Source organism: Puma concolor, chromosome D2 (genome assembly GCF_028749965.1).
Source record: "Puma concolor isolate L17-30 chromosome D2, mPumCon1.1.hap2, whole genome shotgun sequence".
Lineage (NCBI taxonomy): Eukaryota > Metazoa > Chordata > Mammalia > Carnivora > Felidae > Puma > Puma concolor.
In genome coordinates, this window is record NC_141677.1 from 55249215 (window position 1) to 55276494 (window position 27280).

Consider the following 27280-nt stretch of genomic DNA (forward strand, 5'->3'; position numbering starts at 1 on the left):
ACATCATTTACTTACAATAGGTCAAGAAAAGTTTTAAAAATGTGGCAGTTTATGGACCAGTCTGACCTAGAGACCATGAGGAGCCTGAAGGATGCCATGGCTCAGCACGAATCTTCCTGCGAGTACAAGAAGGTGGTCACGCGGGCTCTGCACATACCTGGCTGTAAGGTGGTTCCGTTCTGTGGGGTGTTTCTGAAGGAGCTCTGTGAAGTACTGGACGGAGCCTCCGGCCTCATGAAGCTTTGCCCGAGGTACAATTCCCAAGAAGAAACTCTAGAGGTGAGTCCTTTCAAAATCTGAAGTCTTCATTGCTGCCTGGCTCCTCACTCACTAAGACCAAGAAAGAACCTGCTGAGCCTAGGCTAATCCGTTGTCACTGTTGTGCTGGGTAACAGGTCCTTGGAAATTCCTGAGAAAAAAATGCTGGCTAGCACTGTTTGGGGCTTCTTCTTGTTAAATTAACTTGAATGGAGCAGTGTGTAAGTACCAGTGAAAATGGGTGCTGTTCTCTGATTTTTTTTTAAGGGATGATGGGGTTTTCTTCTCTCATTGGGTGGGAATGTCTGTATGCAGAGGATAAGAGAAGTCAAGCAAGAGTAGTAAGTTTTCTGAATCAGAGAAAGAAAACATGGCGGGAGGTCAACACTGCCTTGCTTTCCTCCTCTGAGGGAGGATCCTGGAGAAGCTGGCGTCTCATGTAAAGACGAGCTCCAGGCTCTGATCACGGCTGTCTCGGCTCTCCCAGGCCCGTGGCTTCTTGTTCCTGACTCCCAGAGGGGAGAGGACCTTGTGAGCTTTGACTCAGGGTATCGGGCATTGGAGAGAAAGGGCTCGGAGAAACTTGAAGAAAATAAGGAAACTGCCCTAGATGGTGTTTAGAAATGAAAGAAGAGACTGAATTGGGAGAACTTTACCAAGAATTTTGAGGAGTCCATAGCTGGCAGTTTCAAACCCAAATCTAGGATCATTGTCACCATGGCAACAGCAACACTACTGACCTTTCACACACACACACACACACACACACACACACACACACACACACACACCCCTTCTCGGTGGCCGTGAGAAGACTCCTAAAACTTCAGCCTCCTCTGTGTCACCTGGGAACCAGGCATCACCTGGTATCAGGGAGACTTAAGAGCCCCTGACAGGCACAGGTAACACTACCAGCTTGCATCTCTCTGGCTTATGAGGGAAGATGAAAGTGCAGTAAATGGAGGAGTAAGCTTAACACAAGCCCTCCCTAGCACACCCACACCATCTTAGACGCAGAGGATGTCTTAGACGCAGAGGATGCCACATCCAGTGGTGCAGCTGGAGCGCTTACCTCTGATGGGAGAAACTTCCTGATCATGAATACAAAGTATAAGAGCTTTAAAACCTCCAGGAAACCTCTGTGCTGCCATAGGATATATGGGAAATAAAGCAAACATCATTCTTTCTCTGTGTTTCCCTTGGGCCCCAGGAATGTTATCTGGTTCCATAGAAGAATGGACTTCTGTCATGGTTTTTCTCAATTCTCTCTGCCAGGAGAAAACAACCCTACCCTTCCTCGGCAAAGTAGGGCTAATCTTCTCCCTCGGGAGCCTTGAAATAATGCTGCTTTTTGTGTTGTAAATTTGAAACGGAGCGTTGATTCCTACAGGAACTAAAATTGTCTTAGTGGAAACAAGAGTGATAGCTCATGTGGTGAAACGAAAAAATGTTTTTCCTGGAGGCTCTTTCTTTTTCTTTCAATAAGAAATAGGCATAAGTGCCATTATTTATGGCTGTTGTGCTTTTATTTCCCTACCCAAGTCTTTTATTTAAGACACAGTACATGAAGTTGCAGTAACAAATTCTTGGTGTGTTTTTCTGTAGTTTGTAGCCGATTACAGTGGACAAGATAATTTCTTACAACGAGTGGGACATAATGGCTTAAAGAATTTGGAGAAGGAGTCCACAGTCAACAGCATCTTTCAGATCATCAGGAGCTGCAGCCGAAGTCTGGAGGCCGAGGAGGAGGACAGCCCCAGTGAAGGAAACAGCTCCAGGAAAAATTCCTTAAGGGATAAAGCCCGATGGCAGTAAGTTCTACACTGTAAAAAGAGAGATGCTCATTTTTTTTCCTTTCCTATCTCAGTTTGGTGTTAGGTGGACTCCTAACAAAACCCCACCACGACTCTACCAATTCTGAATTTGAATTTTCCTTTCTAACTTGGCTGCTTTGTTCTAGACTTACCGCTCGTAATTTAACTTCTTGCCACCTGTTATCTCTTTAAAAAGAATAAGCTAGAGCTATCCTGTCATTTCTAAAAATTCAGCAAATAAAGTTTTAGGATTAGAACCATGGTATTTATTAATTTCATAGCTTCTGTAAAACATAATTGTTATTGATCATGGGGTGGGGCACGGGGACAAGCATTAATATATTTTTAAGTCAAATACACTGATTTATTAGGGCTGGAGTGACACCCTGAAATCAGTCTTTTTAGGAGCTCCCCTAAGCCTCTGGGTGATTGTAAGTCAGGTTGTTTAAAGATCTCATTTCTGGGTGCCTGGGTGGCTCAGTTGGTTAAGCGTCTGATTTTGGCTGAAGTGATCTCATGGTCCGTGGGTTCAAGTCCCACATAGGCTCTGTGCTGACAACTCAGAGCCTGGAGCCTGCTTGGGATCCTCTGTCTCCCTTGCTCTCTGCCCCTCCCCTGCTCACTTGCTCTCTCCCTCTCTCTCTCAAGAATAAATAAACATTTTTAAAAGAGAGAGATCTCACTTCCAGAAACACGGTTCTGCAAGGTGGCATCTGTAGCTTTAAAACTGTTCAGTTGTTCCAATTGCTTGTTTATCTACAGCCATTGCTGCCTACCTAGACATGTGTACCCACAACTACATGACAAGTTCAGAAATCAGTGGTCTTGGGGCATATATTATGCCTCTTCAAGGCCATTTGTTCATGGGAAAGTCTAACTCAAATGGCAGAGCCTGGTCCAGCTAGAGGAATCCTCTAGCGCCATCTAAAACCTGTCTACTGGCTTTGACATCTTTGCCATGAAAGATTTTATCTGTAGTCAGTATTCATGAGTCATACCTTGCAGTTGTCTTTGAGTCCTTATGCACAATTGTGTGCATTTATAAGACCTTGTAGTTTGTTTTGCGAAGCCTTTTCTGGTTGTCTCTGTGTGTGTGAGCCTATACTGGGAAGGGCAACAGTGTTTTCAGAAAATAATTTCTTTGGATTTATAGAGCTAAATCCTTAGAATCTGTTGTGAACATAGAAATGAATGCTTTGTGCCTGAATCTCTAATGCTGTTATGTTTTAAGGAGATAAACCTGTATTCCAGATTCCTCCAAAGGACCCAAGTGCTCAAAGAATAATCTTACCACAGTGTCTGGGCCCTAAAGCTCAAATGTCTCACAAGTAGCTTCTACCAGTTGTTTTTTGTTTTTTAATTATCTCAAATCAAAGATTATTTGAAAGTTTTCTCACTAACTGTTGCCGACATTAGTAGCAATGTATATGCAGAGAGAGGACCGTTGATAAATAAACACATGTCTGCATAGGAAGCATCTCATAGCCATTTAAGTCCTTAATCTATATCTGCCTTTACTTGCCTATCTGTGTTTATAGGTATCTAGGTATATACTAAACTCCTTTCACAAAAGATTTTGTAGATGCTTATAAGAATAAATATAAATAAGGGCACCTGGGTGGCTCAGTCAGTTAAGCATCTGACTCTTGCTTTTGGTTCAAGTCATTATCTCATGGTTTGTGGGATCAAGCCCCATGTTGGGCTCTGTACTGACAGCAAGGAACCTGTTTGGGATTCCCTCTCTCTCTTTTCCTCTCTCTCTACCCCCCCCCCGGGCTCTTTCTCTCTCTCAAAATAAATAAATAAACAATAAAAAGTGAATAAATATAAATAATTGATGATATTAAGGGAAAAGAGAAATAGGATAGGAAAAAGTAAAACATAATCAAGTGTGTACTATCCAGTCTTTACAGTGACTAAATTTTGTTCTGAGAATTCTTAGTGACCAAAAGAAAGAAACAGTCATGATCCATGATAAGTTTCACGGTATTTATAAGAAAAATCAGACAGATGATTTAGAGAAGGAGCATGCCTTTTCCTTTGTTACACCCTACTAGGAGAGATACATCATCCCTGAATAGATAAAATAATGAATTTCAGATGGCTCTTCTTTATAACAACCTTCTCTTGGGGCAATGTGGGGAGGGGTGGGAGGTGTCACTTAAAGATGTCAACCTTTCTAAACTACTTTTAGGAACGCTGCCTTTGATTGAGCCTTAGAGACTTAGCCTCTGAGTTTCCCTTAACATCTTTTTGACGGTTTTTCTGGCCTGGAGTTCCTTCTAGTAATACATTTCTTATTTCATCCAACCACTTCTCCAGAAATTTTCATTCCCAATTTTCTACTTATTCTCTTGTCCCCTTTCTAATCATTTTATCATCTACATCCCAAGAATGTTGTTCTTTCACTTCCCGTTTTCCAGCCTTTACTGGTAAGCAGTCTTAGAAGGGGAAAAAAATCACAAAAATGCAAATATCCTGTGAAGCCATGTTAAAATCACATTAAAAGCTAGGTCACTCAGTACCAGAAATAGTTTGTTTTACCCCAAGTGGCTGCTCCTCTGAAAAGAACCAGCAAACACAAAAACCGGGGGTGGGGGTATTTAATAGAATTCACTGAACCCAAATCAGCAAGCACTGTTCCTGGGACCATCTGCCAGGCCTGGGGAACCTATTCCTGAACCAGAGCCCCGTGTTATAATTTCCAGCACAGGGATGTGTGTGGCAAAGGGATTTCCAGGTCCCAAAACCCATAGGAACCATGCTTTGTTGTTGATTTGGCCGAAACAAAGACTCTATAAACCTTTAGCCCTGTTCCTGTGGCAGCCATCAACTCTGTGAAACTTACATCAAAGAAAGAAGGGACAATCTCATGGTCATTGCTTCTCCCAGCCTGCAGAGTTCTCTTATAATTTTTCTCAAATCTCCCAGCTACTCCTGCCAGAAAACCCATTTGAAGCACTCACGGAAACCCCAGGAAAGTGATTATAAAAAGTTCAAGTCCTCAGCAGGAAAGGAATAGGGTTTAGAGAATCTCAAAAGGTCAGTGGAATTTTAGGGTCAACTCATCCAACTCCCCTGTACAGATGAAGAAGTGATGCCCATGGAGTCACTTGCCCATATGATGCCTACAGAGCTGGGGCATAAGCCTGACCACATTTTCAGTACAAGACAGGGTCTTTTCTCCTGCAGTGTTCAAGGCATTTCTTGTTAGTGTAGAGTGGCTAACCTCAGCTTCTTTTTATTTCTAGTTCCTATAGATTGGGAACATCTGAATTATAAAAACACTCCAGTTATATTTTATACAACCTATAAAACTCATTAATAAAGACTTTTTGGGGTGCCTAGATGGTTCAGTCAGTTGAGCATCTGACTCTTGATTTTGGCTCAGGTCATGATCCCAGGATCATGGGATTGAGTCCATATCAGGCTCCATCCTGAGTGTGGAGATTCTTAAGATTCTCTCTCCCTCTCTCTCTGTCTCCTTCTGCCCCTCTCCCCTGCTCACATTCTCTCTCTCTCTCTCTCTAAAATAAAATAAAATTTTAAAAAGTGATGATTTTTTTTAAATTTACCAGCACGGAGAATAAAGAGTTTTGTCTGTGTGAGTATGTGTAAGTCATGGAGGCATAAGAGAAGCATGTGATACCATTGCAGGGAAATGGAAATTAAGAATATTAAGATGTGAGGATCCTGGGTGGCTTGGTCGGTTGAGAATATGACTCTTGATTTTGGTTCAGGTCATGATCCTAGAGTTGTGGGATTGAGCCCCACATCGGACTCCTTCCTGAATGTGAAGCCTGCTTAAGATTCTCTCTCTCTCTCTCTCTCTCTCTCTCTCTCGTAAGATGTGTAAGAAGAGTGTGTAGTCATATAGGAGCTGCAAGCTCTTAATATTGTTGCCCCTCTTTAAGATGCTGCAGCTTGGGGGTGCCTAGGTGGCTCAGTTGGTTGAGTCTGACTTCGGCTCAGGTCATGATCTCACAGTTTGTGGGTTCAAGCCCCATGTCAGGCTCTGTGCTGACTCTCAGAGCCTGGAGCCTGCTTCAGATTCTGTGTCTCCCTCTCCTTCTGCCCCTCCCCTGCTCATTCTCTGTCTCTCAAAAATAAATAAACATTAAAAAAAAAGTTAAAAAAAAAAAAGATGCTGCAGGGGCACCTGGGTGGCTCAGTCAGTTGGGCAGCTGACTGGCTCAGGTCATAATCTCACAGCTCATGAGTTTGAGCCCCACGTCGGGCTCTGCACTGACAGCTCAGAGCCTGGAGCCTGCTTCAGATTCTGTGTCTCCCTCTCTCTCTGCCCCTTCCCTGCTCTCTCTCTCTCTCTCTCTCTCTCTCTCTCAAAAATAAATATTAAAAAAAAAAGATGCCGCAGCTTAAGAAGAATTTGTACATTTGAAGAAATTGGATATAAGTAGATAATGAGTTCAGACAGAACCTTAGAATGGAGACTGCTTCAGATGATTAAGAACTCAAATTTTGCAGTCACATTGCCAGCACTCTCTATTTATGTCACCTGGATAGGTGACTTCATCTCACTAAGCCTTGGTTTTGTCATCTAAAATAGGGATGGCCATACTGCTTTATAGAGCTATTGTAAGGATTTTGTGAGATAAGCACTTTTGCACTGTAAATGCCACATAGATGGGGTTATCGGGGCATGGCTGCCATCGCACCCTTCAGTGCAAAGCCAGGGCATCTGGGGGCCTGACACTTAGGTGTGGGCACTTGGCAGCAGTCGCCATTTTAGGACCACCCCTCAGTCATGCTCCCCTTCCTTACTGGAGAGAGCTGAATTCTGTGCCCTCCTACTCCAACTGCCTCCTTGAGACTTGCCTGGAAGATTATCCAATCCCACAGGGATAGAAAATAAGAAAGCTGAGCAGAAGGAAGTACAGTATCTGAGAAACACACACACACACACACACACACACACTCACTCACACACACACTCTCAATGTGCAGGCACAAAATAATAAAATGACAGGAAACCAGTTATTCTCCACAGAAGATGGTATAGACCAGTCTCAGTCTTACAAACACCCACCTCATAACATCCTTCACATATAGTTGACTGCTTCAGGCCAGCCCAGACCCTAACATGGTCTCCCCTACACCACCCCTGGCTTTGCTGGGCATACCTGGGACCCTCTCTGTCTCTCTCTCTCTCTTCCTGTCTCCTCAGCCAGCACCCAAGACCAGTCCTACTTCTGTGACCTATAACAAAGAAAGCCATTTCCCACTGTCTGCACGACATACAATTCAAGCTAGTTTATCACTTGAATCCCAGCTTGAAATTTGGACACCATTTCCACAGTGAATCAATGTTTGTTTGGTGGTTACATTCTAGAATATTGACTTTGCACATGCAATCCGGACAATAATAATATTAGTAATATTTAACATGCTGTTATTTATTAAGAGCCTACATTTGAGCAAACACTGTCCTGAATATTTCACATATATCACATTATGTAATCCTCACAATAGTTCCGTTTTACTCAGGATCTTATACCTCCCAGGGCCAGGATTTAACCTCAGGCAGGTTGGCTCCAAATCATGATGAATCATGGTCCTGTAATCATAATAACATTGTAGGAAGTAATGAATAGTTATTAAGAAAATACATAACTAGGTTGGGGCGCCTGGGTGGCTTCAGTCGGTTAAGCATCCGACTCCTGATTTCGCTCAGGTCATGATGTCATACTTGGAGAGGTGGAGCCCCCGCATTGGGCTTTGTGCTGACAAGGTGGGGCCTGTTTGGGATTCTATTTCTCCCTCTCTGTCTGCCTCTCCCCTGCTCTCTCTCTCTGTCTCTCTCAAAATAAATAAACATTTTTAAAAATGCTTCTATTTCTCCCTCTCTGCCCCTCCCCTGCTCTCTCTCTCTGTCTCTCTCAAAATAAATAAATAAACATTTTTAAAAATGCCTAACCAAGTTGATTAATAGCCCACTTGTCCCCACATATAAGATTTTCATTAGGGAACTTTAGAAAAATATTTATCTGTCAATTTATGGTTTCTAACTGACCGACTCTGTGGAACTTCTCCAGGGGGTTCAGATACACACTTTCCTTCTGTTTCACTCCGTGGTCTTCTTCTTAGGGCATATGACCTAAGTTTGACAAAGTAGCTTCTTTGCTGGTAAATCACATCTTTGATCTTTGATTATGTTATTTGGTCCCTAAATAACCCTTTAAATGCCACCTACTCCTCCTTGTAAACCCACAGGGATTTGTCTCCTAAGAGAATCAGGCACAGAAGTGCAGAACATCCACCGTAAGATCTAAGAGACAAAGCTACTAGTTTCTATCTTGAAATGAACTTATTTCATTACCAAAACAATTGTCACTTTTCTCTTAGGCATTATCTTAGGCTTTGTAATGTAACTGTTAACACTCAGCATTAGTCCTTTTTGTGTTCAAAAATAGAAACTGATGCTAAGAAAGACAGTGTCTCTCGTTCCCAGTTTACATTAGCTCTGAGCAGCAGAAAACAGGCTCCAGAAAAGCTGCACAGTTTTCTTTCCAGACACTGGTTTTTTTTTGTGTGTGTGTGTGTGTTTTTAATGTTTATTTATTTTTGAGAGAGAGGGAGACAGTAGCACCAGCAGGGGAGGAACAGAGAGGGAGACACAGAATCCGAAGCAGGCTCCAGGCTCTAAGCCGTCCGCACAGAGTCCAACACGGGGCTCGAACTCATGAACCGAGAGATCATGACCTGAGCTGAAGTCGGACGCTTAACCAGGCACCCCCAGATGCTGTTTTTTGTAATACCTGAAGTTTTTCACTGGAAAATATTTGATTTAGCTCAGAACTCAAATTAAATGGAATATGGGAGACACTATTTCTTTTGCTCAATTAAAATCAGAAGTTATATGTCCAAATTAACCTAAGTTGTACTCTATGGGTACAGACACCAATTGAATCCTTTCTGCTCTTAAAAAAACAACAAAAACCAGAAGTGTGACCTGGAGAATGTGAAAATGATCCCAGAGAAAGGAAATAAAAAGATAAAAGAGCTTGCATGTGGCCCTAAAGAAAACCCCTCTAGAGCAATAGTTGGGCCCATTTAGTGTAGAGAAAAGGAAGGTGGGGAAAGGAGAAGCAGGAAGAATGAAATCTTGGTCTTCCTGTATTTAATTATAGTGGTGTACTTTACTGAGCCAGACACAGTGCTAAGTGCTTTCTTTGCAAGTTCTCTTATTTGAGCCTCACCTGCTCTGTGAAATGAGCGTTGTCTTTTTGCCATTAACAGATAAGTAAAGTGAGGTTGAATGATTTGACCAGGTCACACAGCAGATAGGTGGCAGAGCTAACATTAAACCCACAGTGACTATAGACGGCATGTTCCTAACCACCATTCTGTGTGTATGAAGCATAAGCATAAGCATTGTAGACGAGGACATAAATAAATATTGGTTTTCCATTGTTCTTGATGGCAGTTTCAGAGGAATCAAGCTAGGCTAGACATAAAGGATTTTCTTTTTTTTCTTCACTTTTTATCATTAAATGCAACATTAAGAAAAGTACATAAAGGGTGCCTGGGTGGCTCAGTCAGTTAAACGTCTGACTTTGGCTCAGGTCGTGATCTCGCGGTTCCTGAGTTCAAGCCCCACATTGGGCTCTGTGCTGACAGCTCGAAGTCTGGAGCCTGCTTCAGATTCTGTGTCTCCCTCTCTCTCTGCCCCTCCCCTGCTCATGCTGTCTTTCTCTCTCTCAAAAATAAACATTAAGGGGCGCCTGGGTGGCGCAGTCGGTTGGGCGCCCGACTTCAGCCAGGTCACGATCTCGCGGTCCGTGAGTTCGAGCCCCGCGTCAGGCTCTGGGCTGATGGCTCAGAGCCTGGAGCCTGTTTCCGATTCTGTGTCTCCCTCTCTCTCTGACCCTCCCCCGTTCATGCTCTGTCTCTCTCTGTCCCAAAAATAAATAAACGTTGAAAAAAAAAATTAAAAAAAAAATAAATAAACATTAAAAAAATTTTTTTTAATAGTTACAAACAGAGAGGGAGGGAGGCAAATCATAAGAGACTCTTAAATACAGAGAACAAACTGAGGGTTGATGGGGCGGGGGGCAGGGTATGGAGGGGGACACTGGGGGAGAGGGGAAAATGGGTGATGGGCATTGCGGAGGGCACTTGTTGGGATGAGCACCGGGTGTTGTATGTAAGCGATGAATCACGGGAATCTACCTCCAAAACCAAGAGCACACTGTATACACGGTATGTTAGCCAAATAAATAAATAAATAAATAAATAAATAAATAAATATTTTAAAGATTTTAATTTAAAAAAAATTTTTAAGTACATAAAATAAGGTGTGTTTGCAGGTAGCACGCAAATCTTGATTTCTAATAACATTCTTCAATTAAAGAAAGCAAAGTTCCTTAGAGAAATGGCTGATCCTAGAGCTAGGGCAGGAAATACAAAAGATGAGCCTGGGGCATTTTGTTGTACCGGAAAGTAAAGAAGTGCTAAAAACAAACAAAGGAAGTACAATGAACTTCAAAGGAATACAAGAGCCAACTAAGAAAGCTTCTGATGGCCAAAGCTGGGACAACTCAAGCTACAAAATGAAGTAGAATTAGATTATAAACTAAAATATTAAATAAATATTCATGAACCCATATACGTAAATGATAAACAGATGGGAGAGAAGAGACAAATCTCCCACGCAGAAGAATTCCAAAAAACCTATATAGATATTCTGCCCTTGAGGAGGTAGAAAATAACTTTGTACCCCTTACATGTACATGTGGACTTCCTTCCAAAGAGGACAATATGGAAAGGAGTTTTAAAAATGTCACTGAGGTGGGTGCTTGTTGGGATGAGCGCTGGGTGTTGCATGTAAGCGATGAATCACAGGAATCTACCCCCAAAACCAAGAGCACACTGTACACACTGTATGTTAGCCAGTTTGACCATAAATTATATTAAAAATAATAATAAAGAATAACTTTACAGTGGGACATGACCAACACAACCTCAGTCAGATCAACATCAACAGTTAAATCATGTTAATAGTATGTTCCCTGGCTGTAATGTGAGGAGGACTCTCTAGCCCAGTGAGCTTCCTCCCCAGAACTGATAGCCCCAGTCTAATTATGAGAAAAATATCTGGCAAATTCTAATTGAGGGACATTCTACAAAATACCTAACCAGTGCTCCTCAGAACTGTCAAGATCATTAAAAACAAGGGAAGTGTAAGAAACTGTCATACATAAGAAGAGCCTTATAGAAGCATGACAACTAAATGTAATATGGTATCCTGAATAAAATCCTGGAAAAGAAAAAGGACATGGGGGGAAAGAAACTAAGGAACTCTATGGAGTATGGACTTCAATTAATAATAATGAATCAGTATTGGATTATGAATTATGCCAAACATAGCATCCCAATAAGATGATCATAACAGGGAAAACCAAATGTGGGATCTACTGTTTTTGAAATTTTTCCACAAATCTAAAGTTATTCTAAAGTTAAAAGTTAAAAAAAAAAAAAACGGATGTATTTTGGGGGCACCTGGGTGGCTCAGTCAGTTGAACATCCGACTTCAGCTCAGGTAGTGATCTCAGGGTTTGTGAGTTTGAGGCCCACATCAGGCTCAAAGCTGTCAGCATGAAGCCCTCTTTGGATCCTCTGTCCCCCTCTCTCTCTGCCCTTCCCCCCGCTTGTACTCTCTCTCTCTGTCTCTCTCAAAATAAATAAATAAATAAATAAACAAACTTAAAAAAAAAAAAAAAAAAGAATGTATTTGGATAATCAAGTCAATGCATGCATAACTCCCGCCCACAGTGAAACTGCCCAGCACCAGAAACCGTGTGTTTCCCTTCTCAATTTTGTCACCCTTTCCCCTAGACTAAAATTCACTACTACTTCCTGCTTTTCTTTATAATTATATCCCTCTTGTGCATTTCTAAATAACATAGTATAGTTTTACCTGGTTTTGAAATTTACATTTACACAAATATAACCATACAATATATATTCTTGTGTGTCTTGCTTAAGATATGTCCCTATCGTTGCATTGCGCTAGCTATTACCTGTTTGTTTTCATTGCTGTGCAATTCATTACATTGTATGAATCCACCAAATTTTATTTATACATTTTATTGTTGCTAGACATTTGGATTGTTTCCAGTGTTTCCAGTGTGTGTTATCTGAAGACGATATTCTGATTATCAGATTTGTGAGATCTCTTGTAGATTTATTTTCTTTTTTTAAGAATATCTACTAGAACCTGAATGTCCATCAACTGATGAATGGATAAAGAAATTGTGGTTTATATACACAATGGAGTACTACGTGGCAATGAGAAAGAATGAAATATGGCCCTTTGTAGCAACATGGATGGAACTGGAGAGTGTGATGCTAAGTGAAATAAGCCATACAGAGAAAGACAGATACCATATGTTTTCACTCTTACGTGGATCCTGAGAAACTTAACAGAAACCCACGGGGGAGGGGAAGAAAAAAAAAAAAAGAGGTTAGAGTGGAAGAGAGCCAAAGCATAAGAGACTCTTAAAAACTGAGAACAAACTGAGGGTTGATGGGGGGTGGGAGGGAGGGGAGGGTGGATGATGGGTATTGAGGAAGGCACCTTTTGGGATGAGCACTGGGTGTTGTATGGAAACCAATTTGACAATAAATTTCATATATTGGAAAAAAAAAAAAGAATATCTACTTATGGGAGGCAAGGAGGAAGAACCTGCCATTTGAAAGCAGGAATGGGATCTTGCTTAGGGACCAGGATCTAGACCAAGAGTCCAGGAAGCCCAGTGCCACTGCTCCTACCCTGCCAGGAGTCACAGTAGGCTGCCCAAGTGCCTCAAGTCAGTTGGAACATTCCTCCCCAGAGATGTATGGACCAGCTCCTTCTCAATTTTATCCACCACTTTGCAAGCGATGTCTATGGATCAAACAGCAAAAACCTTGATCTTTTCTTTTTTTTTTTAATCTCTATTCTTTTTTTTAAATTCTATTTATTTTCAGAGAGAAACAGAGAGAGTGTGAGCGGGGGAAGGGCAGAGAGAGGGAGAGAGAGATTCCCAAGCAGGCTCCATGTTGTCAGCACAGAGCCTGATGCGGGGCTCAATCCCAAGAAGTGTGAGAGCATGACCTGAGCCAAAATCAAGAGTCAGCCACCTAACTGACTGAGCACCCAGGGGCCCAGAAACCTTGATCTTAATAACAATTCTTCATGCTTTGAAACAAAAAGAACAAGTCTCTCTTGGGCACATTCCTATAAAGGTGGCCCTATAGAAAGGAGGCAATAAGGTCTCCCTTGCCTTCCCCCTAGATCCTTCTGGCCCTAACAATCCAGATTCCCAACTCAGGGAAGACAACATGGCTGAATTTTCCAAGCAGACAAGTCCTTTATGTGCACATGTATACGTACATGAGCATACACACACACACACACACACACACACACACACACACACACACAATGAAAATCTAAAGTTGAGTCAAGGAGAACTGTTCTTGTTCATCTAGCCACCATGGCTGTATTTTCCAAGTGTCTTTGAACGAATGGTATTTTATTTTTTAACAGAGACACTTCTCAGGCCAACGTAGTAAGTCTTGTTCTGCCTATTTTAGCCCCATTGTGTTCAGGTCACAACATTTGGTTCTGATCAAGTAGAAGGCAGTCAAACTTAGTGAGGAAGGTCCCAGGCTGACAAGTCAGAGCAGAATCCTGCCTTGGGTAGGCCTCTTCTGAGCTGGATGATCTGGAGGGAGTTATTCTACCCCTTTTGAGCCCAGCTTCCTCATAGGTTAAAAAGAAAAAAAAATCTTACATCACAAGTAGGTCAAATTAAGTGCAAAAATGTATATAACAGTGCACCTGGGTGGCTCAGTCGGTTGAGAGCCCGACTCTTAATTTCAGCTCATGCCATGATCCCAGGGTCATGGGATTAAGCCCTACATCAAGCTCCACACTGAGCATGGAGCCTGCTTAAGATTCTCTCTCTCTCTCCCTCTGCCCTTCACCACCCTCCCTCTCTCTCTCTCTCTCTCTCAAAAAAAAAAAGTATGTAATGTATTTAACAGTTCCTGACACAAGAGGGGAAACTAATACATAATGAAGATTGTTGATATTAAAAATACAAGAACTTATAGTAGTTCCTTTCCTTATGCCTACAGTCAGACATACTGCTAAATACATGGTTTTAGAATACAGCTATAAAAAGTTTACTCTGACCTTTAGCATTTTATATTTCCTATGCTAATTTGAACTTACAGTGGAGTGAAAAATGATGTCCAGGGTCAACGAAAGGCTTTGTGTTGTTCTCACTTCTGATTACAAGACAGATCAAATTTGTATTTTTTTCCATTAGGTTTATCATTGGAGACCTGTTAGATTCTGAAAATGACATCTTTGAGAAATCCAAAGAATGGGACGCTCACGGATCAGAAGAGCCACAGAAGGCCTTTGACCATGGGACAGAGCTAATCCCATGGTACGTGCTGTCCATCCGAGCCGATGTGCACCAGTTCCTGCTGCAGGGGGCCACTGTCATCCACTACGACCAGGACACGCACCTCTCTGCCCGATGCTTCCTCCAGCTTCAGCCTGACAACAGCACCTTGACCTGGACAAAGCCCACCACTGCTTCCCTGGCCAGTGCTAAAGCAAAACTCGGTGTGCTTAGTAACACGTCTGAGCCTGGCAAATTCCCGTTACTGGGCAATGCTGGACTAAGTGGCCTGGCAGAGGGGGTCTTGGATCTGTTCTCAGCAAAAGCTGTGTACATGGGACACCCTAGCATCGATATACACACTGTGTGTGTTCAGAACAAACTGGGTAGCATGTTTCTCTCAGAGACTGGCGTGACGCTGCTCTATGGGCTCCAGACCACGGACAATAGATTATTGCACTTTGTGGCACCCAGGCACACAGCTAAGATGCTCTTCAGTGGATTGCTGGAACTCACGAGAGCCGTGAGGAAGATGAGGAAGTTCCCTGACCAGAGGCAGCAGTGGCTGCGGAAACAGTACGTCAGCCTCTATCAGGTAGGGGTGTAGCCGTCCCTCTCTCCTCACTCCCCTAATTCTCAAGTCATTAATCTTGCAAAGCCACACTTGGACCACCAGGGTTCATTCTCACCCTCTGTCATTTACTACCTCAGTGATACAGGGCACCTTCGACTTTACCTTTCTGTGCCTTGGTTTCTTATCTATAAAATGAGAATGATAACAATACCCATTGTTAGAGCGGCTGTGGGGTTTAACTGAGTTAATATGTGTCAAGTCATTAATGCCAGTTCCTATGTATAAAGAATAGTGTGTGGCTTTTATTAGGTCCAGTTAACATTTTGTATGAAAATAGAGACTGCGGTCATTGTACTTCTCATAGCAAAGAAACCAGTTAATATAAGCATATTCGCTTACTCAAAGTTTCCATTGACAGCATTATGGTGTGAATGCTTTTATTATTAATTACGGACCAGCTGATACATTGGAAACCTTCACTTTGGAAATTGAAATCCTGCCCCATCACCTAATATGCTAGGTGACTCTCAGAGCATTAATTCACTGTGTCCTGCTGCCTCACTGTAGCACCTCTGAGCTTTAATGAAGTTCTTCCTCACCAGGTTTATATTGGCACAGCCCTGAGGAGGCAGCTTCTCACAGTCAGCTGCTTAAAGTGAGTGTGTTTCTCACTAACCCTAAAATTATCAGGTACTTAACACTCCAGCCAAGGGTGGCGGCAGCACTGGGCTGAGGTGTGAGAAGAGACCGGAAGGACCAGAATAGCATACTCCTGGAAGACAGAGGGCAGATTGCTCGGGAAAACCCTGCCACAAGGGGACACAACACTATTGATGGCGTTTCTAAATGAGTTGTATCAAAGCATTCAGTTTTTCTTTGTTATGCTTTTCCATCTTTTTTGGCAAAAAAAAAAAAAAATCTTTTTTTACTAGTGTCACAGAACAAATAGAACCATGGCTGAAATTACTCAAATGACTGATTTCATGTACTTTTCACAGTCCTAACATGTTTCTGACAAGTAGAGACATTTTCCCCTGGGCTGTTAGTAGAGATGCACATATATATGTGTATGTATGTGTATATATATAATGCTCCCTTTTTCTCCTTTACCCACATTCATGCAATACTGATGAGTGGAGATCATATCCTGAACAACTAATGGATTAATTGATTAATAAGCATATAGGCCTATGTACACGATTATGCTAATACTGCACAGCACAAAGCCTATTTCAGTTAATTCATCTTAAAGTGGAAACCAAGATACCTGCTTCCTGTCCACTCCACAGGGAGAGTCCAGTGCAGTCAACTGCTTGGAAAAAAAGAAGTCTTCAGGGGCTATTGTAAATGTTGATTTCTTTTCAAATTTTTTTTTTTTTTTTTTTTAGCATTTACTTATTACTGAGAGAGAGACAGAGACAGAGAGACAGAGCATGAGCATGGGAGGGGCAGAGAGGGGGGAGACACAGAATCTGAAGCAGGCTCCGGACTCTGAGCTGTCAGCACAGAGCCTGACGCAGGGCTTGAACTCACAGACTGTGAGATCATGACCTGAGCTGAAGTCGGACGCTTAACCGACTGAGCCACCCAGGCGCCCCAGGTAAAATGTTGATTTTTAATTATAATCATTCCTCAGCTTTCCACAGTCATGCAAATCCATTCAACCTGGACACAAACCAAAGTCTCTGAGCTCAGTTACACTCACTGTCACAAAGCGGCTGGCGATGTGGTTTATTTGCTCCATTTGTTTCCTTTCCCATCTTCCAGCATAAAGTAGCTGAATGAACACCTAGGGTGTACTTGGTCTCTCATTCACCCTGGCAGCCTTCAGTTTTTGCTGAAGAAGGCACCAGCTGAGACCAGAAACAGCAGAAGAGGTAAGAGGCACGGCTGGAGCAGAGACAGGAAGTGACCTGGAGCCAACTCAGCCCTTCCCAGTTGGCACACACAGCAGCACCCCTCCCTTCCCCACAGCCCCCACTCCTCCACCACTGCATGGGAACAAGCCTTTATGGTGTAATGGCACAACAGCTCCATCTACTTCAGTCACTTCTGAAAACAGGTGATGGTCTGCCTCAAAACATTGTTCTGCATGAGCCGCCCAGGAAGACAAGGCAACATTTCTCAGAAACAGACACTCAGGATTTTTGTTACGTGAAACAAACTCAGCGACTGATTATTTTCCCATCTCCCAAATTGTCTCAGAGAACATCAAAAAGATCCAAGTTGGTATTTTCAGAACAAAAGGTCAAATAGGCATCATGTTAAATGTCCCTCTTGGTGATTTATAATACCTCTTAGCACACTTAAGGCTCTTGAGAGGTCCTAAGGTACAAAAGAAATGGGTTTAAATGTACCTGTAAGTTAAAGAAATTTATGAACAGTCTCGGGCTCTTCCAAACTTCTATTAACAGCCCTGTAAGAGTACTTCTTTCTCCCCAGTTTGGAAAGGGCTTATGTAGAATGTAATTTTCATGACATCAGAGTCTTCTTGTGTGATGAGTGTGTGAAGCTTCTTTCAAATAGAAGTAGTTTAGTACTAGTAAATGCATTTGATCAAATGGAAATACTTACAAGAGATAAAGGGAAAAAAAGAAGAAATAGTAACCTTTATAATACAGCCTAGGAATACAGGAAAATAAAAGAAAGTAAGCTGCGAGAGATTTGATGTGAGGTGTAGGAGAAAGACTGGTGTCATGAGTTTTGGCTTGAGGTTACGCAGGCAGAGCTGAGAACCCATAATCCTGGGTATTTGGGAAGATCTCTGGGAAGCTGAGAAGGTCAAAACAGGGGTATCAGGTACAATTTGGTTGTAAGCAACAGAAACAGATTCTTGCTATCTTCTGGGGTGGGGGGGGGGAGGATTTATTCAAAGGATTAGATACATTTAACAGTACTTAAAATATCATATACAAAGATAATGCCAAGAGGCAAAAGTGCATGTATAATTTTTAAGGAATCAGCTTCCTAATCCTAATATCCACATGAACTTCTTTTATTTTCCTGTATCCCTAAGGCTTCATTACAAGTATCACAATTTCTTGTCTTTTGCTTTACCTCCTGTTACAATTTTCATTAGATCAATTTACATTTACTAGTATTAGAATACTCGTATTTGAAAGTAACTTTTTTCTAAAACTGAGAATGTATCTTCACTCACAATAGCTCTTCTTCCAAATTAAAAAGAGAAGGTACATCCTTCACCCATCCCAATCAAGTTTTTGTTTGTACAAAATCAAAGAAAGAGTCAAACTATATTTTGCTTCCCAGAAAGTCTCCTTTAAAGATTAAACAAAGGCATCTGCCTTTTCCAGGCCTAAAATATTTCTATTAAGGGTAAAGCTTGACCCATGTTAGGATGTTCTGAATTTAGAAATACCAACGCATTGGAGGCTGATTCTTTTATACGTACATGGTATGGGTCTATTAAATTTTTTTTTTTATTAAAGATTTTCTTTTTTTAGAGCAGTGCTAAGTTTACAATAAAATTGAGAGGAATGTACAGAGGTTTCCCATAAACCTCCTGCCCCCCACCCATGTCCCATTGTCAGCATCACTCACCAGAATGGTACATTTTTTTTACAAAGGATGAATCTGCATTGATATATCATAATCATCCCAAATCCACAGTTTACCTTAGAGTTCATTGTTTAGGTTTGTACAACTATGTAATGGCATATATTCATAATTATAATATCACATGGAGTATTGTAACTACCCTAAAAATTCTCTGTGCTCTACCTGTTCATCTCTTCCTCCCACCCTACCTCATCCTTCCCCCTGCCCCTGCAACCGCTTATCTTTTTATTGTCTCCATAGTTTTGCCTCTTCTAGAACATCATGTAGTTGGACTCATACAAAATGTAACCTTCTCAGGTTGGCTCCTTTCACTTAGTAATATTCATTTAAGATTCTTGCATGTCAGGGCGCCCGGGGGGCTCAGTCGGTTAAGCGTCCAACTCTTGATTTCGCTCAGGCCATTATCTCACAGTTTCACGAGTTTGAACCCATGTCAGGCTCTGTGCTGACCCTGCAGAGTCTGCTTGGGATTCTCTCTCTCTCTCTCTCTCTCTCTCTCTCTCTCTCCCCCTCCCCTGCTAGCACTCTCTTTCTCAAAATAAACAAACTTTCAAAACAATTATTAAAATAAGAGGATTCTTGCATGTCTTCCCATGCTCATTTCTTTTTATTGCTGAATAATACTCCAGTGTGTGGATGTACCATAGTTTATTTATCCATTTACCTACTGAAGGACATCTTGGTTGCTTCCAAGTTGTGGCAATTATGAGTAAAGCTAGCTGCTGTAAATATTCATGTTCAGGTTTCTGTGTGGACTGAAGTTTTCAACTGTTTTGGGTCAACACCAAGGAGCGTGATTGCTGGAGCATATCTTAAGAGAATGTTTACTTTTGTAAGGTGCTGCTGCACTGCCTTCCGAAGTGACTATGCCATGTTGCATTCTCAGTAGAATGAATTCTTGTTCCTGTTACTCCACATCCCCATCAGTATTTGGTGTGGTCAGTGTTCGGGAGTTTGGCCAGGTGTGGAGTGGTGTCTCATTTTAATTTGCAGTTTCCTGATGATACATGATGTGGAATATCTTTTCATGTGTTTATTTGCCATCTTTCTCTCTTCTTTGGTGAGGTGTCTGTTGAGGTCTTTGGACTATTTTTTCATTGGGTTATTTGTTTTCTTATTGTTGAGTTTTAAGTTCTCACTGTGTATTTGCCATTTTTTTAAGTTTATTTATTTTGAGAGTGAGAGAGAGAGCACAAGTGGGGAGGAACAAAGAGGAAGAGAGAGAGAATCTCAGGCAGGTTCCACATTGTCAGCACAGAGCCTGATGCGGGACTCGAACCAACAAACCATGAGATCATGACCTGAGCCAAAATCAAGAGTCGGACGCTTAACCAACTGAGCCACCCAGGCTCCCCTGGATAACCATTCTTTATCAGATGTTTCTTTTGCAAACATTTTCTCCCAATCTGTGACTTGTCTTCTAATTCTCTTGACAGTGTCTTTCCCAGGGCAGAAGTTTTACATTTTAAGGAAGGAGTCTATTAAATTTTTAAAGATGTGTTAGTTAAAACCCATAAATAAAAAAGATAAAACTTCTACAAAGGATTAGGTAGTTAATTCAATAACGTAGGTAAAATTTATTTATGAAATTTTGTCATGAAATGTTTATTCCACTTTGAAGTTAATTGTAGTGGCTTATTCACAGGGACTATCTTGAGCAGGACTGCAACAAGAAACAATGCTCTCCAGCCATTTTCATTCTCAGTATCACTGTATTCAAGATTCATTTTCCAGGGAGGGAGATTCTGATTGGCTTATTTGGATCTTATGCCAACCATTGGTCAAGGGAGGATGTTTCACCTTTTCATAGATTCAAGACTGTATCCAGAGGAAAAGAGATAAAAGTAAAACTGGGGTATGGTCAGAGAAAAGAGAAATGATTAATGGACAGGCATAAATCCCAGATACCCACCATGAGAGATCACCAAAAGATATCCCACGTTAAGCATTCAAGTTACTCAGCATCCTGGGATCCATAACAGGATGCAGGAAGTGGGAGGTCACAACTCAAGTCATAAAATCAAATAGTTATTGAATGTTAGGGTAAAGGAGCAAGCGCACACACAAAGACTTTGTTATTTACATAGTGTCTACAACAACAAAGCAAAATGTATTCACAAGAACTTCTTTGGAATTGCAAAGGAGGGCTGGCCTTAAAAGTTTGTGGAAAGTAAAAACAGTATATGGAAATTAATTCTGAAATGTCCATTTTATACAACCTGTGAAATATCATCCATATTGTCTTTAATTCATATGTGACTTTTTGTAGTTTTATTCACTGAGCCTCCTTACTTACAGAGAGAATTGTTGACCATTATTTAGTTAATTAATCTCTGCTGCTACTCAGCTCATTTGCATGGTGTTATCTTATGAGAAGGAGCTATTGCAAAGCATTGCATGCCCCTTAAGTATCTTTTCACTGCTCGTAGCATCATAATATGCGTGATGTAGAGTCCCCTGGGCTCTCTAGTCTTGGGTATCAGTCACTCAAGAGGACAGCAGCCCAACTATTTTATTTATTTATTTATATTTATTTTACTGAAGTATAATAATTGATACATGATGTTACATTACTTTCAGGCGTGCACCAACTATTTAATAATGTATTTTCTCTGTGGTTATCTCCCCAGAGCCCTCCAAAGTAAATTTCACATATGCCACATACTCTATATTTCAAATCAAACTGTCCCAACCATCAAACTAGAAAAAACAAAACCTTGAATGATGCAATACAAATAGAACTTGGTTTTATTTAAGTAGGTTCACACACACACACACACACACACACACACGCACACACACACACCTCTTAAGTCCTCCAGAGCCCTAAAATGCAAAATGCATCTTCATGAATGTTCCTACATTCTGGAATGTAACCTCTGAAACTGGGAAGGAAAAGTTTTTTTAATCCCACTTGAATGTGGCCCCCTTGAAGCACATCACTTACTGGAACTCAGCAGGGATGTGACCAGGACAACAGAGGATATGATGAAATTCCCAACAGAGAGTCCTGATGGTTAGAAAACAGAACCACTTGGGTGGCCAGATCACTAGTCTTCAGTAACTGCCTGTGCTCCTCCACCTCTGGGAATTTACTAGAAGCCATTCATATATATACTTCCCCATTGCTTGCTGTTCCTTTAAGTGTTCAGAATGTGATTCTTTTACAGGAAGATGGACGGTACGAAGGCCCAACTTTGGCTCACGCCGTGGAGTTGTTTGGTGGCAGGCGGTGGAGTACACGAAACCCCAGCCCCGGGACATCAGCAAAGAGTGCCGAGAAGCCCAATGTGCAGAGAAACAACACCTTGGGCATAAGCACTACCAAGAAAAAGAAGAAAATCCTTATAAGGGTAGGGTGTTACTTGTTTATCAAGCACCAAACCCAATCATCCAGCACCATTTATGGTCTATGTCGCCAGAAACTGCCTTAGATCATTTGGGTTGGGGACAAGATGCTCAGGGCTTACTGAGCATCTCCTGATGCCAGTCCCCTTGTTAAGAATGGAGTCAGCACCAGGAAAAAGTCAGGGGCCACAAACAATGAGTATTCAGTAAGAGTCATTATCAAGCTATCCACAAAGTGTTCTGGGAGGAGAGAGAAGGAAGATTTAGGGCTAGGACGCAGGCAGAACAGGCTTCGTAGGGAAGCGGACAGATGGGTCATGAAGGGTGTATAGAGTTTGTTAGACAACACGGGGGAAAGCATTTCTGGCAGAGGAGGCAGCAGGGAGGCATGAAAAGACTTGGCTTGTTCAGGGAAGCACATGTAGTTCCAGGTTCCTGCTCCAAGCTGGAACACAGGCTCTGTGATGGGTAAGCAAAGGCTAAAAAGACGAGGGATCAGGTTATGAAGGTCTTACAAGGCCAAAATGCTAAATGTAGAAACTAACTTAATTGTCAAGAGAAGCAATTTGAATGTCCATCCATGAATGAAAAGGTGATGTATACATATAATGGAATGGTGTTCAGGCTTTCAAAAAAAGAAGGAAATCCTGGCATACTACAGTGTAGCTGAACCTTGACGACATTATCCTAAGTGAAATAAGCCAGTCGCAAAAGGACAAATGCTGCATGATTCCACTTCTATGAGGTACCTAGAGTGGTCAAACTCTTAGAAACTGAAAGTAGAATGGTGGTTGCCAGGGGACAGGGACGGGGAGGGGGGTGCTATAGGGGGAGTTCTTTTTGATTGCATATAGAGTTTCAGTTTTGTAGGAGGAAAAAGTTCTAGAGAACTGTTGCACAACAAGGCACGTAGAGTTAACACTACTGTAGACTTAAAAGTGGTTAAGATGGTAGGCTTTACGGGGGCACCTGGGTGACTCAGCCAGTTAAGTGTCTGACTCTTGATCTTGGCTCAGGTCATGATCTCATGGTTCGTGGATTTGAGCCCCATATCAGGTTCTACACTGATGGTGCCGAGCCTGTTTGGGATTCTCTGTCTCTCCCTCTCTACCCCTCCCCTGCTCGCTCTCTCTCTCTCTCTCTCTCTCTCTCTCTCGGAAAAATAAATAGACCTTTAAAAAAAAAAGAAGAAGAAGGGGGCACCTGGGTGGCTCAGTCAGTTGAGTGTCCAACTTCGGCTCAGGTCATGATCTCACAGTTGACGAGTTCGAGCCCCACATCAGGCTCTGTGCTGACAGCTCAGAGCCTGGAGCCTGCTTCACATTCTGTGTCTCCCTCTCTCTCTGCCACTCCCTCATTCATGCTCTGTCTCTCTCTGTCTCAAAAATAAATAAACATTTAAAAAATTTTTTAAAAAAGAAGTATTGGTCTTATAAATTTGATATACAGCCATGACTATCAGAAAGGAACAAATCTTCAGGTTCCCCAAAAGCTTTAAAAAAAAAAAAAAAAAGTTGGTAGGCTTTATGGTTTTTACCATGGCAGAAAATATTTGGTTAGTTACCACTATATATTATATATTATACTATATATATGTTATCACTATAACACAATAGTATATTTTCTCCATGGTTATCTAGAAAAAGTCCCACTCTTTGCATATTAGAGGCTGTTGATGCCTAAGCTGAGCTTTGTCTGCTTCATAATTTGGTCTCTGTGACTCCAGGGGTCCTTTGCCTGCTCTTATCAGCCCTCTCTGTGCCCTCCCCCTCCATCTCCGAGTGCTGCTGTATAGCAAAAACAAGTGGGATAGTGTAATGTGAGAATACTTGGTCTTCACAGGGGTCCATACTGATTTGGGGCCAGGGATATTGAAGGCAGTCAGAAAATAGGGACGCACCTGAGCTAAAGCAGTGCCGGGAGGGAGAGAAACACAGAATGAGAGGTATCGACATGTGTGTGTTCCCAGGGTGAGAGCGGAGAGGCAGCCGACGATGAGATGGCCACCCGAAAAGCCAAAATGCACAGAGAGTGTCGCAGCCGGAGTGGTTCTGACCCTCAAGACATGAATGAACAAGAAGAATCAGGTAAAGCCACATATTGACATTAGAGATGTTTTATTTTACAGGGAAAAATATGCATTTGGTTTTCAATTATGATTTAAGTCTTGTGTGCATTCTTAACAAAACTCTTTGTCTTGTTAAATATACTTACCTTTGTATTTAACTAGATGATGGAACCCAAGGGGTATTTCAGCAAGTACAGTGTACTTCAAAGAAGATTATCATTAATTAACTAGGCCTTATAGACAGGGGATGTGAGATATATAAAATACAAGGTGGAGGATTAGACCACTGATTCTCAAACGTGACTGAGATTTTTTTTTTTTTTTAACATCTGGGAGCAAACCACTAAATACCTAGGAATAAATCTAACCAAAGAAGTGAAAAATCTATACACTGAAAAGAAAGCTTATGAAAGAAATTGGAGACACACACACACACACACACACACACACACACACAAATGGAAAAACAGTTCATGCTCATGGATTGAAAGAACAAATACTATTAAGATGTCAATACTACCCAAAGCAATCTACACATTCAGTGCAATCCCTATCAAAATAACACGAGCATTCTTAACAGAGCTAGAACAAACAATCCTAAAATTTGTGTGGAACCAGAAAAGACCCTGAATAGCCATAGCAATCCTGAAAAAGAAAACTAAGCTGGAGGCATCACAATCCCAGACTTCAAGCTACATTACAAAGCTGTAATCATCAAGACAGTATGGTACCGGCACAAAAAAAGACACTCAGATCAATGGAACAGAATAGAGAACCCAGAAATGGACCCACAAACATATGGTCAACTAACCTTTGACAAAGCAGAAAAGAACATCCAATGGAAAAAAGACAGTCTCTTTAGTATGGTGCTGGGAAAACTGGACAGTGACATGCAGAAAAATGAACCTGCACCACTTTCTTACACCATACACAAAAAGAAACTCAAAATGGATGAAAGACCTAAACGTGAGACAGGAAACCATCAAAATCCCAGAGGAGAAACAGGCAACAACCTCTTTGACCTCAGCTGCAGCAACTTCTTACTTGACGTGTCTCTGGAGGCAAAGGAAACACAAGCAAAAATAAAATATTGGGACCTCATCAAGACAAAGGCTTCTGCACAGCAGAGGAAATAATCAGCAAAACTAAAAGGCAACTGACCAAATGGGAGAATATATTTGCAAATGACATAGCAGATAAGGGGTTAGTATCCAAAATCTATAAAGAACTTATCAAACTCAACACCCCAAAAACAAATAATCCAGTGAAGAAATGGGCAAAAGACATAAATAGACACTTTTCCAAAGAAGACATCCAGATGGACATGAAAAAATGCTCAACAACACTCATCATCAGGGAAATACAAATCAAAACCACAATGAGATACAACCTCACACCAGTCAGAATGGCTAAAATTAACTCAGGTAATGACAGATGTTGGCAAGGATGCAGAGAAAGAGGAACCCTTTTGCACTGCTGGTGGGAATGCAAACTGGTGCAGCCACTCTGCAAAACAATATGGAGGTTCCTCAAAAAATTAAAAATAGAACTACCTTACAACCCAGCAATTGCACTACTAGGTATTTATCCAAAGGGTACAAGTGTGCTGTTTTGAAGGGGCACATTCACCCCAATGTTTATAACGGCACTATTGACAATAGCCAACATATGGAAAGAGCTTAAATGTCTATCAGCTGATGAATGGATAAACAAGATGTGGTATATATACACAATGGAATAGTACTCGGCAATCAGAAAGAATGAAATCGTGCCATTGCAACAACATGAATGGAACTAGAGTGTATTATGCTAAGTGAAATAATTCAGTCAGAGAAAGACAAATATCATACGATTTCACTGACATGTGGAATTTAAGAAATAGAACAGATGAACATAGGGGAAGGGAAGGAAAAATAAGATAGAAACAGAGAGGTAGGCAAACCATACGAGACTCTTAAATACAGAGAACAAACCGAGGGTTGCTGGAGGGGTGTTGGTGGGGGAATGGGCTAAATGGGTGAGAGACATTAATGAGGACACTTGTTAGGGTGAGCACTGGGTGTTATATGTAAGTGATGAATCACTAAATTATATTACTGAAATCATTATTACACTACATGTTAACTAACTTGGATTTAAATTTTAAAAAATAATATAAAATAAATAAATAAATAAATAAATAAATAAATAAATAAATAAACAAACAAACAAACAAACAAATTTCTGGGGGTGCCTGGGTGGCTCAGTCAAGCATCTGACTTCAGCTCAGGTCATGATCTCACCATTTGTGGGTTCAAACCCCACCTTGGACTCTGTGCTTATAGCTCAGAGCCTGGAGCCTGTTTTGGATTCTGTGTCTCCCTCTCTCTGCCCCTCCCCTGCTCTGTCTCTGTCTCTCAAAAATAAATAAACATTAAAAGGAAATAAATAAATAAATAAATAAATAAATAAATAAATAAATAAATAAAATATCTGGATGCCCCTGGCCACACCCCAGCCAAACTGATTCCAGCACCCTCTGGCTGGGACCCTAACATCTCTATATTTTTAAGTTCCCCAAATGATTCTAATACGCAGCCAAGGTTGAGAACCCACCACGTTAGTCCATTCATCAGAATATTTTGATGTTTCTTGTATAGAGATTGCCTGCATAAACTGATTCGCTCAGACATTCAGAAGCATCTTTGGTTTTTCTTTGATCTCTAGGGAAAGGATAACTGGTGTCATTGTCTCGTTTCTGTCTTTCTCTCTCACAGAGGCAAATGCCATCATGAGCCCTCCTAACACTCTGCCTTCCAGAAGAGCCCACTCTTTGACCACGGCTGGGTCCCCTAACTTGTCTGCCGGGACATCATCTCCCAACAGGCCAGTGTCTTCCCCTGTGCTGTCTTCTTCAAACAAGAGCCCGTCCAGGTGGGGCCTTAACATGATAAAACAGAAGGACCCTTCATATCATTCAAGTTATGTCAAAGGGCATCTTCCAGTGCTCTGTGGAAAGCCTCTCTCTAATTTTGAGTTAACGATTACATTGAAAACTGAAAAACCCACAATTTTTAAATACTTCCAATTTCCCTGATTTTGCACTCCTACCTTCTCATATTACTATAATTACTCCTAATTATTAGACAGACTAATCCTTCAAAGGTCATAGCACTAACAAAACCTGATCTATGACTTTCTAAAGTTGCTTTGTCGAATATGGTAGCCACTGGCCATGGTG

General features: G+C 41.5%; 1 protein-coding gene across 9 annotated transcripts in view; it reads left to right on the forward strand.

The window, feature by feature from the left end:
* Positions 1–27280, forward strand: part of PLCE1 (phospholipase C epsilon 1) — a 323759-nt gene that overhangs the window by 227777 nt on the left and 68702 nt on the right. For 8 of the 9 annotated variants that reach the window (XR_015241745.1, XM_086680410.1, XM_086680402.1 and 5 more), the window contains 6 exons: positions 21–279; positions 1864–2069; positions 14411–15086; positions 21815–21997; positions 23962–24079; positions 26817–26973. Coding sequence is in view for 8 of the 9 variants with exons in the window: in XM_086680410.1 (XP_086536536.1) it covers positions 21–279; positions 1864–2069; positions 14411–15086; positions 21815–21997; positions 23962–24079; positions 26817–26973 (1599 nt within the window). In the remaining variant the exon portion in view is untranslated. The remainder of the gene's footprint in view (positions 1–20; positions 280–1863; positions 2070–14410; positions 15087–21814; positions 21998–23961; positions 24080–26816; positions 26974–27280) is intronic. The other variant, XM_086680405.1, reaches the window with a different exon arrangement.